The following is a 14,919-nucleotide window of genomic DNA, read 5'->3' as shown; positions in this document are numbered from 1 at the left end:
GCTCTAAAAATATCTCCCAAAAGCATGAGCCAGAAAATTGCTGTGATACAAGAGAAAAGCAGTGCTGCACTTCCTTCTGTACCTAGCAGGCCTCTTTCCACTACTTGTTTCTCTACCAAAACTTGGTAGCAGGATGTGGCTGAAACCCCCCTCACCTCTCCCAAACATAAACAGTGAGCTCTAGAAGAAAGAGCTGGTCACCATCCAGGTTCTTTTGTTTTGCTATCTCTTTGGAATCAAGACTTGCCATGCTCAATTAAAACCAGGGTAAATCAATTAGCGTTACATGAACTTTAGCAGAGATGAGAAAGAGCAGGGCTTGGCACCCTAGTTGCAGTATCTATGGCCTCAAGGTGAGAGTCACTGCAGGGCAGAAAACTCCCTGCCACGCCAGCTTATACTAAGAGCAGCAGGGACTTCTGAGGCAGGTTCAAGAAGTCCCCAGCAGATTGTCACAGCAGTAGTTTGCATACAGGGATTTTGTTTTGAAGGCCCACTGTGAGGAATTTATTTCAACCCTTGAGGCACCAGGCTTCAAACATCTTTCAAATATTTTGTTTTGTTAATGGCTGCAGTTGGCACTAAAAAAAAAAAAAAAAAAAAAAAAAGGAGCCAAACAACACAAAGATTTACAAAAACAGTAAAACAGTGGCTAGAATAAACTGTGACTGAATTAGGCCCAGATTCACTAAGGAATTCCTGAAGTTTAAGGCCACAAATCAAGAGTGTTTACATACTGAGACTCCTACAAACACACACAAAAAGCAGGGTGAAATGAAGTGTTACTGTGTTTTCTTAACGGATTAGACCTCACATTTGTGTAATACTCATTAGAGATCAGAATCAGAGCTTTCAGCAAATTTTAAAATAGGCATCATGGGATTTCTGGGGTTTTGTGATTTACTTTTAAAAAATACTTACAAGTTCTGTGAGGGTGAGTCAGCAGCAGGAATGCACAGATACTTCATTCCCTGTGTAAAGAAGCAAAAAGGTATGAGAAGAAAAGATTCAAGTTAAACACATTCATCCATCACAGCACAAGTCCTGCTCTAGACTGGTGGAATATTAATGATTTTGAGGAAGCAGCACCATCATTCAGACAGAGATCATCTCTATACAGTCAGATTTAAAAAGACTTGCTTTCACATTGCTATGGCGCCAGCATATAGCTTAGTTATGCATCTCCCAAGGCTCAATAGTGAGCTTCTAAAAAAAGGAGCATCTATACGAAAAAGATCTAAACTTCTTTCTAAAAACACAATTGTTCTTACATTTCTAGGAAAATGAAGCTGCATTTTCTCCTGCCCTTCTCTTTCTCCGAACAGATGTTACAGCCTGAAATTGTGATATGCAGTTTCTTTTAAACTCACACAATCATTTTTCTTTACCCAGTTGATAAACCAAACAAAATTTATTTCAAAGAAGAAACATGTTTGTGGTACAGAGAAGAAACATGTTTGTGGACTTTGGTTTTTTTTATTTTTGGAAACCTTCAAGAAGGACAACCATAAAACTCATACTTTTTTTCCACAAAGTTAGCCTCTCTTTCTTAGTCAGCTATCATAATAAGTTACCAGATCAAGTAGGGAAGTTAGATAACCATTTCTGATGCATTAAAAACGTCACTGGATATATTTAAAACAACACATCTACAATCCTACACTACTGCTTTGCATTGTCAATGCTCATTTCAACTGTCATTTTATTTTCAAAAGTTTTTTTGCTCCTATGACTGTTAAGAAATGGAAAAATTCTGAAAGCACATTTAGGTGACTTCTCCAATAGGATTTCCAGAATACATTCTGCAGCTCAGACACACAAAACTACATTATTCAAGGGAACTCTATTGAATTTCCTCAGATGCTGAGCTATGACTTCTTCAGATGCACTTGTAAAAACAAGAATTCAAGCAAAAGGGTCATTATAAAATGCAACTAAATCCATCCTTTTGTAACAATGCACACTCCTGTAATAATCCAAATAATCATGTTTATGTTGAACATAAACATGTTCAACACCACACACGGAAAGTCGCAGATTTATGTACAAGAGATGCTTTGCCAACAAGGTGGAACAATCTGCCACCCACCAGGCATTTTATTTGCCAGCTGGGGAAAGAAGAGGAATTTATACTGCTCAAGTGTGTGGCTACCTGAGGCAGCATTATCTACAAACCCTTTGCTTCGCTGGCTCAGGAACCCCTCCATATTTCCGCTATATATACTTTGTTCCTTCACTTGCCATTGCACAAATAGCTCTTTTACAAGAGATCCTGACCCCAGCACCATGACACACCCCTGCAAGGTGCACAAACTTCACCACTATGTCAGAGAGATTGTAGGAAACAATCAGAAACAGTCAGAAACATTGTGGGAAACCAGGAGGGCTCCACAGCCAAAAGCTGATCCAGAACAACTTATATAGATACACTCATTTAGAAAGAGAGCATAGCAGCAATACGTATATCGATAGGCTGCTGAGCCAAGGATAATTAATTATATTGACAGATTAATTACAATAATAAGCATTTGTATGACACATCTGAGAGCTCTGTGTTGGACACTAGTATCACTTCAAGTGAGTCACTCCAGTAGAACAAGGGCCTGAGACCCGAAAGTAAATTTACATGCTAATCTTTCCCCATCACCTCTAGCAACTCCATACCATCGAAAAATTGAAAATTGAGGACAGGAGATGGGTTAGCTCTGGAGTGCAGTACGTGCCAGAAGGTTCTGTTCTCTTCTCCAGCACACGCTGACGCAAGTTGTTCCGCAGATTTCAGAAGCCATGGCACAGGCCGAGTGCAGAGGGGCTTTCAGATTGTGCTCACTCTAAAAGCAGAAGTAGCACCCAGCACAAATGTAAGACCTGCAATGTTCCTTTTTTTGTCATGGCTGGCTAGTTCCAACTACTGCAAGCAAGCATGAAACCAGCCTATGATAGACCACACATGGTCCCAAATGGCTCATCCAAAGCCTGATCCTGGACATCTTCAGCATTTACAACTTCCAGCGAAGCCCACAGCACACTTTTCATTACTGGGCTTGCAAATGCTCAGCATCAGCCTGTTAGCTTTATTAATAAATCTTCTCAGAAAGGAGATGGTTTAAGTTACTGGAATTTGGTATTTTGACTGATGTATATCACCTGTGTTTTTGGAAGGCTGTGGTGATGGACTCCTCCCTGTGAGGAAATAATCACACACTCAACTCAGAAATAGTTAGAGGTGGGATTTCAAAAGTACTGTGCAGTGACCTAACCCATCTCCCACAAAAATCAACAGTGAAACTCTCAGCAACTTCAAGCCAAACACAGTTTGGCCAGAGTTGGTAACTCCTGAGGATCCCACCCTACCATCTAGTTTTGTTTCTCTTGGTTGAAATAATAATTACAATAATGGGATCAAATACCATTCATCATAATTGTATACTTGAAATACAACATCACTACAAAATTGTATGAAGCAGGTATTCATACACGAGACTCAGGATTTTTTGTGTAGATATTCCTACGTTGATTGCTGCAATTAGATTTTCCTCACACATACTGTATAGACTTTCTTTTTTTTTAAACATATCAGCAATAGGAAGACACAATTGCTGAACTCTGCTGTTTGTGACTCTTTTTGGAAAAAAAACTACCCAGGATCACAATATTTGTATATCTGTGCCCCAAGACACTACTGTCTTTCCTGTGCACATAACCTGCAGGTACTGTCGAAGAACTGTCCCAAAGGGACCTCCCAAGCAGAACAGTTTATGCCAAGCAAACAAACAGCTACCTACAACATATAATATAGGGTACTAGCATGCAAGGAAGACAGAAACACCACTATTTTCTTACCTAGCAGTTTGTTTGCCATTCTCAAACTGCGAAGCATAAAATGTTAGGTGACAACAATCATCGGAACAGTGACTACAACAGAGTAGCTAAATCAAAGACTGTTAAAACCAGCTTCTTGTGAAAATTTCAACAGGCTCCAAATTAGTCTCTAGTCAGCAGTTTCATTAAATAAACCTGAATCCAGCTGCAGGTGCAATATCCCAGTTGAACCAAAATGGCATATTAATAAAGATGGAAAGACAAATACAAATTTTACGCCAACCATATGGAAGTCTTTATTTACATCTTTTTAAATTAAGGACACTTTGTTGCCTAAGAATGACAATTCTGTAAAATTATTCAGTGAAGGAAGGACAGAACAACTCAAAACAGGTATTGTGCCAACTTCACCTACACACACCAAATTATGCTACAGAGCAGCTCATTTCAAAACATGGTTTTTATTCGAAACAAAGGGAAAAGCTTGCAAAGCCTAAAAACTGATGAAAAGAGGAACACCTTTTAAAATCCTATACAAAGTAAAACAACCCCTTTATTTATTGCATATTCTTACATATATATTGTTATTTGAAAATTTCTTCAGCTGACAGCTATTTCAGTCATGCTTTATCTCTCCAAACACACTTTTCCTCAGAGTATCCAATTAAAATCTATTGCTCCAGCCTTTTTAATTACACGGAATCTATGTATATTATTAGGTAATATAACATCCCCAACATATGGAATGGGTACAAACCCAAGCTCCTAGGGCAATGAGATGCTGAACACAGCATTTTTCTGCTTATCTCAATTCACTACTACTTTCCACTTCTTACTTTGAAATCACTGCACACTTTCCTTTCTTCATCAATCACCTTTACCACCAAACACCCCTACCTTCCAACACACACACACCCCCCCCAGACTTTTTGCTTATTACTTACATGGTGATCCTAACTGAGGCCCCCATCAAATAAAAGCAGTGCTTCCATTTCTTTTGGTTATGTAACCTGTTATCATTGTCCCAAAAAAAAACCCCAGTAAAATAAAATATAATTTACTTTTTTTGTTTTCTGTTTCAGCAGAGTAACCACCAAAACTAGATTTCTCTCGTAGGCCCTGAAACTGAGTGCTGCAGTTAAACCGATACAGTGAGAGCTAACAAAACTATGGCAAGTATTCAGATTTCAAGATTGTCAAAGCTGAAACAAGGGAGAGTTAAGTAAAATTTCTAAAATTCACTGTTGTTTGAGAAACAACAACACTTTCATCACAGATTCTGGAATTAATAGGCCAGTTCTACTGCAGTGAAGATCAAGGGATTAAACCAGATTTCAGGTGCATACATATATATGCAGAAGCCTTACACTACAGTCAATAACGTATTAATGGAATACTGTCAATATTCAACCTTCTAATTATTTTAGAGGTTGATTTACTAAGGTTGGAAATTGAACAGTTTTGTCACATTTGGAAAAGTCAGTAAGACTAAAGAACAAGACTCTCCCAATATCATTAGTTTTTTAAAAAGATAATTACATCTTTGCTATTAAATCCAGTATTTCATTCAGTGCTCAGGAACACAACAGTCTAGTATAGGGAAAACTCTCTCTCTATTCTACTTAAACAGAATCTTATTTTTAAAACTCCAACTTCATTTTAACTAAATTTGTAAAAACTGGCATTTGGGCTTTTTTGAAAGAACTTGTAGAATTTTGCGGTAGCAGAATGACATATCTCTAAGTGCCAGCTTATGTCAGCTAAATGTCAGCTAATGGATCAATGACTGAAAACAGGACCTTTGCAGAGCACACACAAATTCAATTGTACAATACCAAGAACGATTTCAGCTCGGAACAGGATAAAGTGCAAAAAGTACTGCAAGACAAATGCAGCACCTATACAGATGGCTGCTCCTTTGCAAAGATCAAAGATATTCTGAAGTCATTGAGAATGATAATCAGTTTGATTACATCTTAACTATACTAATATGTGTTTTATATGTGAACGGAAACTGCCCAGTGATTCTTATATAAAATGAGCACTCACAAAACAGCTTGCACGAAGATAAGAAGGACTAAAAATGCTACTCATCATTTCATGTTCAGTGGGTTTTCCAGTAATGTTTTTACAGATGGTCTTCAGAATATCATATTTGCCACTGCTGTACATACATTTCTGAGCTTCTAGTTAGCATTGGAAGCCTGAATCTAGACTGTCAGATTTTAAAAGTTGAGGAGAGGGGGAAAGAACATCAAATTACAAAATTTCTGCTCTCCAAGGGCAAAGAGTAGGGGGAAGGGTCCGTAAAAAAAAGTTCAAAAAGAGCAATATTGTATTTTTGGCATTAAACTTTTCTATTTAAATTTATGTAAAGATACCATCAACGATTTCCAAGAATTTTTTTTTAAACATAAAACCCTAAACTTGTATTTGTGAACCAAGATGCAAATAGAAAACCTCCAGCACCTGGCAAGTTCTTTCAGGTTAGTCAAAAACCATGTGTTAATTTGAGTCGTCACATCAACAGATGAGGACAGGAGGACTTATTTTTGTTTAGGGGCATTTCAGCAAAAAAGCTAAAGTGGGAAACAGCCGGCACAAAGCTTCCTCAAGCCAAACCAATGAGAGTTTATAAAGGGTTTAGTCCAGTAATGTACCAAACTGAACCTGCTAAACTGAAAACCGTTCAACCGTTTGTCCTTTCAGTTACTTTCTGTAGCAATCACCATTAGTGCTGATTTTATTAATGACTCATAGAAAATGCATTTGTGTTTCAGCCTAGGATAACCACTAATTGACTTGAGCGAACAACACACTCAGGTTTGGCTTTGAAAAATATTATAAGCAAAATTGGGATTACATGAACAATGTGAACAGCAGCAAATGGGATGCTTCTGCAATAGAATTCATATGTTTCATTCTTACTATCAGGAATAATACAATGTCAGAATTTTTTACAATGCTGGTTCATAGTTTTCTTAGGAAGTAGTCTCAGTGACACTACTGAAAAGCTCCTTAAAGCTGGAATGTGCCAATCACAAATAGAAAGTGTCCTGTGAAAACCCTCTTTCCCCATCTCTAAAATTAAAAGAGGCAAATGTTGAAAATTTAACGATTTTTTTTAATTGCACAGAGCTGTGGTTATTATTTCTAATTCTAACCCTGAATTCTTGTTCTAACCTGTCTCATGAAAGAATGCAGAGTGGGAGAAAACACTAATGGCTTTGTATTAAATTGTGGTTTATCTCCTTCAGGACATACCAAGAGTATTTACAGGACTTCAGCTGAGAGGAAGGACTTTGTTAGTCTGTCTTAACTACATGATTTATTCAAGCTCCCAGGCATGTCAGGGCATATCTGAGCACTACCAATCACACTTATCCCTGAACCCTCAAGGGGGTCCCTGAGTGCTACAATAAAACAATACATCACAACTGCCTCTTTCTTTAAGGGAATGCTGGAACACGATCACTACACCTCTGGAATAAGCTCACTTTACTTTTTACAAGGGCATACAGTGACAGAACAAAGAGCAATGGGTTCAAACTGAGAGAGAGGAAGTGTAGATTAGATACTAAACATAAATTCTTTACTGTGAAGGTGATGAGACACTAGAGCAGGTTACCCAGAGAAGCTGTGTATTCACCATCCCTGGAAATGTTTAAGGCCAGATTGGATGGTCTAGTGGAAAGTGTTCCTGCCCATCCATGGCAGGGGGGTTGGAACTAGATGATCTTTAAGGTCCCTTTCTACCCAAACCATTCTATGATTCTGTGATTAGAAGTGTGGGTTAACACATTCCACATCATGTCCTCTGCAGAGGCAGGTCAGAGCACTTGTCCTGTTCTGGTTAACCAAGCAATCAAAAACACCAGACATCTACTGGTCTCAACATCCCTCATGCAAACAGCCCACCACTGAAAGCTCCAAGCAGTCCTCATCCTCTCCTCCCTGCCACCTGCCATGACAGGAATGTGCTTCCCTTGACACAGCTCATGTGTGATGAGCAAGTCAAACTATGAGCTAATTTAGTGCATCACCAGAGCAGCCTCTGCCAGGAGGACCCCATCATAAAGGCCTGGCCTGACACACTTTAAAAGCTGCTTTGTGCAAGTCTGTTGGCTTCTTAGTGGGCTACTGGGGTAATATTTGAAAAATTAGTCAGAGCTCCCAGCTTCACAAGCAGAATCAATGCCCCAGACAGGGCATTACTTCAAACTAGAATCATCTGGTGCTGCTACACCTGAAAGAAAAATGGTAGCTGTTTTGCTCAGTGTGGTCTTCTGAAACATCTCATGAGGGGAAACCTTTACCATGAAAAGACAGTGAAACATCAGAGGAAAGTTAAGGGTTTTTGTTAGAAGAAGTGCTTGTATACTTTCTCTTGAAGTTAACACAATGGCTGAAAACCAAACAGCTTCTAACACTGGTGATACATGAGTTTAGTGCTACGGATGGAAATGCAACAGTCCAACTTGGCTCAATTATTGATTTGTAGAGCTGGTCTTTATACTACAGCCATGACCTTGCTATATGATAATAGCACCTCTGATTTTGAAGGCTGTCTTACCATCTTCCTGTTTAACAGTTCCTGTAAGTGTTTGGGTTGGATCTCACTGACAACAGAACCTGCACATGCTGCCCAGTGATACGCAGCAGGGTCTTAATTGTCATGTCATCAAGATGCAATTTTCATCTATGAAAGGCCTTTTACAGTTCAAGACTTCTGCATGCTATCCAATATTGCAATACAGTTTTAACAGATTGGCTGTTTCCACTTCCCGAGCAGTACCTCTCCAGAATAAACATATGTTGATGTTTTGTGTTTAAAAAAAAAAATTGCAGCTGATTGGTTTCCCAGTATTTCCCTTTTTAGTTAGTTCATGTTAAGCAGTGATATGCCTTTGAGTCCAGACAAATGCTTTCTGGACTACTATCTCTGTGAGGACAGGCCTCGGAGAGTGAGGGATGAACAGATCAAGGGCAGCCCTGCCTAGAAGGACTTGAGGGTGCTGCTGGATGAGAAGCTCAACACAGCCCAGCCATGAGCACTCAGTGGCCAGAAAGCCAACAGCATCCTGAGCTGCATCCAAAGCAGTGTGGGCAGCAGGGCAAGGGAAGGGATTCTGCCCCTTTGCTCTGCTCTGCTGAGACCCCCACCTGGAGTGCTGCATCCAGCTCTGGGGCCCTCAAAACAAGGAGCACATGGACCTGCTGGAACAGAGTCCAGAGAAGGGCTACTGAGATGTTTGTTTAAAGGGATGGAGCACCTCTCCTATAAGAAAGCACCTCTCCTATTGGGATTGTTCAGCCTGGTAAAGAGAAAGCTTTGGGGTGTCCTAATTGTGGCCTTCTAGTCCATGAAGGGAGCCTACAAGAAAAATGGAGAGGGACTTTTTACAGGAGCATGTAGTGATAGGACAAGGGAAAAGTACCTCAAACTGAAAGAGAGTAGGTTTAGATTAGAATATAGGAAGAAATTCTTTACTGTGAGGGTGAGACACTGGAACAGGTTGCCCAGAGAAGCTGTGGATGCCCCATCCCTGGAAGTGTTCATGGCCAGGCTGGACGGGGCTCTGAGCAATCCGGTGTAGTGTCCAAAGCAGGGGGCTGGAATGTGACGGTCTCTAAATTCCCTACTAACCCAAGCCATTCTCTGAATCTATAACTACAAAATAAATCACTAAGGCAGCTTTCAGCACTTCCAAAGTTATCAGGTGAGGAAACTGGGGACATAACACAGGACTTCTTTTTTTTAGGGTAATTGCTGTTATACATACACATAAAAATATTAACTCAATCCAGAAAGTGCAGCCATGAGAGAAAGAAGTTTCCCCAAACTTGGAATAGAAGGAAAGAATTCGAAAACTTAAAGGAGATAAGGCCAAAGTTATCACATTAAGTGCTAACTGCAGATATTATAGGTTTCTATAGTCAGAACCTAAATAGCTGCAAAATTGCAATCCACAAACTGTGCTAACCAGATTACTTGCATTGTGCCAGAGCTGCCACTTCAGTTCTTCTAAAACAGCTGACTGCTTTCTCAAAAAGCACACATGTATAGTCTAAAGATCATGGGTAAACATGCAAGATTATCAAGCTCAGCTAAAACTGAATTAAGACTTAGAACATTCAGCCAGACTTGAAAAATATGAAGCAAGATTCCATATCTTAATGCAAGCTGGTATGAATCCATTATCTATACCAGGTCTTCAGGCTATGACCATTTATCTTATAAACATTTCTCAGTTTTTCATAGGTGTTCATTTAGCTCCTCACTATCTTCCAAAGGTCTGAATTTAGCAGCCAGTTGTACACTTTATTTTTAATTCATAATCTTGATTCAGCACTTCCTCTTGTGATTTCCCCAGTTGCAAGCTTCTCATCCTTAATACCTTATGAAACAGGTATATCACAGCATTCAGCAGTGATTAATCTGGTGCAGAGAAGTTATACATCTCCTCCACAGCATCCTTATTTTTCCACAACTTCTATTCCTCACACTTACTGGTTCTGTTCCAGTTACAGCATCTTTTCATTACCTGTATTCTATTAATGCATTTGACTGTTTACTCAGGGAGTATGAAAGATTTTTCTAAAATATCATCACAGAGCTTTTTAACTGTTGTGCTCTTTCAGTTCCCTTTCAGACTAAGTTTTTGAAACCCTATTTCTATTAGAATAAAAATTTTAGAATTTGAAAAGAAAAAAAAGTATTTAAAATTCTTTATAAGACAACCTGTCTGAGAAGTTCTTTACTTCCAAAGTTACATTTCATTTAAGTTGTGCAGGCTGCACAAACTGATAGACTGGACAAAAGAGATTTAAAAATCATAGATTGTGCCAAGTTGGAAGAGACTAATCAGGATCATCCAGTTCACCTCCCAGCCCTGCACAGGACACCCCAAGAACTACACCAAGTTCCCTGAGAGTGTTGTCCAAACACTTGTTGAACTCTGACAGGTTTGGTACTGGTGCCCACTTCCCTGGGGATCCTGTTCCAGTGCCCAACTACCCTCTGGGTGAAAAACTTTTTGCCTGAAAACCAACCTAAACCTACCCTGACTCAGCTTCATGCTGTTTCCTTAAGTCCTGGTCATGAGAGTGAAGAGATGATTACTTGCACCTTTTCTTCCCCTCCAGAGGATGCTGAAGACCACAATGAGGTCTTCCCTGAGTCTCCTCTTCTCCAGGCTGAACAGAACAAGTGACCTCAGCTATTCTTCATATGGCTTTCCCTCAAGGCCCTTCACCACACTCATGGCCCTTCTCTGGACACTCTCCAATAACTCAATGTCTTTTTTATATTGTGCTACTCAAAACCACACATAGTAGTTCAGTCAGCAACCAGCTTTTCTCTGCCTTCTCCATGCCTCCACCCACTCACCATATCAACACTTATGGAGATAGTCAAATTCAGGAAAAAAGAGGGGAAAACCACTGCTCTGGAGACAGCACATACCAGATTAAGATGATATTGTTAATGGCATCAGAATACAAAGGAAAAACAGATAACTGTCCTCTTAGGGTGCTCTGGCCAATTCTGCAGAATGAGGGGGAAAAGATCAACATACTGAAAATAAAAACCAAACAAATATTCTGAAGCCGCAGAAAACAAAGAAAGAAAACTGACGTACATACAGAGGCACCACACATGCAAAAAGCTAATCTTAATGCAGTTCCTCATTAACTGAGGGAACAACTGAGAGCTTCTGTGACAGGGGACAGTACAGGCATGCCCACATGAACTCTTGTTAATTTAAAATCAACATTACTGTGATTGTTATGATGTCTACCAGATGAGTGCAGCATCAAAGCTTCCTGTGACACAGCAGGAGTCAATCTGACAATGATAATGCTATAAATAAATTAATGCCAAAGGACTCCACAATCACAGGCGACTGGTAATGGCATTCATACATTTACTAGATCAAACCCCTGGTGCAGGTCAAGAGCAGCAGCAAAATTACTGGCAACTGACAAATGTGTGGTGGACTGTGAGAAAGAAGCTGCTGGTTTCAGTCCATTTCCTGACTGATGGACAGGTGTCTGCAATGCTCACAACAGTCACCACAACTGGCACCTCAAAATGTCTCAGACAGACCGAGCACTGTGAAATGCTCCAGCTCTAAAATGCAAAGTGTAAAGACTGCTACAACCCAGCCTCATCTGAATCAACTTCCACACAAAAATGAAGCATATGAGAAAACCCACCTTTACCTCTGGAAATATATTCCAGCAATTACTAACCCGCACACTCAAAGTCTTGCTTCCTTCCAGTCTGAATCTGAGACACGTCATTTGCCAGCCACAATGACATACAGACCCGATATGGACTTTCCACACAGAAATGGGACCCACAGAATGCCTATCCATCCCTGCCTCTCTTTGGGGATGACACCTCCCTGGGACTGGGTCTGAGCACCTGTTTGACAAGAACAACTCAGTACTCCTCCCTCTCCCAGGCCTCACACTGTCCTCCTTCCTGCTTTGCAAACAGCAACCACTGCCCAATGCAGCAGAGGAAGCATTCTTCCTTCTACCAGCATTTAAACCTGTGGTTGTGGGGAGGAATAATGAGAGAATGAATTAGAATGCTTGTAAATTCAGCTTCTTGGACATGACTGTCCACCACAGCCTACACTTTCCAGAATGAGATGCAGCTATTTTCAAGCTGTTGCACAATCCACATCAACAGTCTATTTAGTTTGGGCCCACATTCATCTCCATATAAACCCCAGAAGAGGGTTAAACACCTCGAAAATCCAGAGATAAACACCTCAGTGGACCTGTGACCATATTCTTCTGTTATGATTAACAAGATCTACCTTTACACACCTTAATTCGAGCAACTGGAACAAAAACTTTTGTCATCTGCAAATGTGCTGAGGTGCACTCGATCCCTCTGTCTATGTCATTGATGAAGATATTAAACAGCAGTGGTTCCAATACAGACCCCTGAGGGGCACCACTCATGACTGGTTTCCATCTGGACATTGAGCTATTGACCCTCTGGATGTGACCATAAAAGAAATTCCTCATGCACCAGACAGTCCAGCCATCACATTCATCTCACTATTTAGAGAAGGATGTTGTGGGGTACCATGTCAAAGGCCTTACAGAAGCCTAGACACAAGACAACCTGTTGGATGGATCCTACAGGTCGTTGCCAGACAAGCTATTATCTAAAGCACACTTGGAGACATATTTCCCCATCTACCTTTCAGTGTCTCATATTCTGAATAGAAATCTTAAAACCTAAACTAATGGAGAAATAGAATAGAAAAAGCAGGTGGCAAGAAACCTAATTACTCTTCTCTGCTCATGGCTCTTATGTGGATTTATAAAACATCTGTGAGTGTCCCATGGGCAGCCATCCAAAGTGCTCTGAAGGAAACAACTTGATTCACCAAGGCTGCTGCTCCTGTGCATCTGAGGGAGCACACATGGTGCTGCTGGACACTGCTCTCACTCATTACATCTGAAATAACAAACCTGGTTCCATATGGCATGCCTTTTCTCTTGGACATGCTACCTGCTACCCATAGGGCTTCCATGAGATAGATATTTGTATCACAGGAGGTATAAACATGCATCTTTAAACTACAAAATTCTCACCAAATTGCTTAAGATCCTGTGTAATACTGGTACACTTCGTTGGAAAAATAGCCTTAGAATGCTCTCTGAATATATTTCAAAGTCAGTTTTATTAGAGGAAAAACTTCTTTGAAACATTTTATGCAAAAGAACTAAAGAATATGGAATATGGCAAGATAGTTCAGGCCAGATTTTGGCAATTTCTTCCAGTGTAAATCACTTGAAGTCTTACAAACAATCCTGTGTCTTCACTTAATGCAAGCTAGCCATGTCTAAAGGTGTAAGAAGTCTTAGAATTCAACTAATTTTATACCTACTTTTTCCTGTTATTCCAGCTTGAAAGTACTCATGACTTCCGAAACTTTGATTATGAGCCACCATGAATCAGACATCCATAAGGGTTTGTAAATGGTGATTGAGATAATGTCCAAAAGCAAATTTCTGTAAGAAAACTTTTTTTTAAGTATATCTCAGTAGGCACATGTAACCTAACCAATATAATACTTTGTTGTGAAACTCTTCAATCATTTTCTAATAGCTTATAACTTAGGAGGAACTGAAGCAACCTATACCCAAAACCTAAGTCACACAGGAAAGCATACTTTTTAAAAGGTACTGTGAGCATTTCAAACTACCAGGTAAAAACAGTCTGTAACATCACAGAGAGGGACAATGCCTCGAGTTACTACAGCAGAAAACAGTTTTACAATCCATAGCAAGTTGGTGTTCATCGCACAGACTGATGTTTGTTTCCATTTCTTGAGTATTGCATTTTTGACTATGAATGACAAAGAGAGATTAGGCATTCTCATTCTCTACCCACAAGACCCACTGTGTATAGAATCAGTACTTCTGATAAACCACTTTAAGTGCTCCACTCAGATGTATTATTGCATCAAAACAGTGATGAAACTTCAAAATCTGACAAGCAAGATGTTGTTAATTTGTGACTTCTGAGTTAAAGTATGCATCCATATTCTTTGTTCCATACACAGGCAGAAAAGACCAAATTCTCTTTGATAACATGCTACTAATACAGTACTGGCTTTTCAGTATCAAAAAACACTTACCCTCCTTAGCATGCACAGAAAGCTTTGTCTAATGAATTATTTGTAGAATTTCCTACAGGTTCCTACATCTCCTACAGGACTAGGGAATTCTGGAGATAAAATATTCTTAGTTAAAGACAAAGGCAACTACTGCAGAAGCAAAGGCAGCTTTTTACAGGTGATCAGCATTCACATAAATGCATACACATGAAACAGGGAATCTCAGGGAAAAGATATTTCCTTATCACCGCAATTGCATGTTTAGAAGTCTGAATAACATCAAATGATTTCTGAACAAAAAGTAATCACTTTCCACGAGTGAAATTTGGTGAGAAAGGTGGTGAGGGATACACATAGGGAAAACATTTCTATTTGATTTCAGTGGACATGAGAACAATCCCCAAGCACAATGTGGACACACAAGCTGTAAACAAACCCACCTAAAACC

At 39.8% G+C, this 14,919-nt stretch overlaps 1 protein-coding gene across 1 annotated transcript in view; it reads right to left on the bottom strand.

Annotated features, from left to right (window-relative positions):
- The window catches only part of DUSP22 (dual specificity phosphatase 22), a 43,551-nt gene that overhangs the window by 12,854 nt on the left and 15,778 nt on the right, over positions 1-14,919 (bottom strand). The window contains exon 4 of the mRNA XM_036406403.2: positions 922-971. Coding sequence (XP_036262296.1) covers positions 922-971 — 50 coding nt within the window. The remainder of the gene's footprint in view (positions 1-921; positions 972-14,919) is intronic.

This window comes from Molothrus ater, chromosome 1 (assembly GCF_012460135.2).
Source record: "Molothrus ater isolate BHLD 08-10-18 breed brown headed cowbird chromosome 1, BPBGC_Mater_1.1, whole genome shotgun sequence".
Lineage (NCBI taxonomy): Eukaryota > Metazoa > Chordata > Aves > Passeriformes > Icteridae > Molothrus > Molothrus ater.
This window is presented reverse-complemented; position numbering and strand designations above follow the sequence as displayed.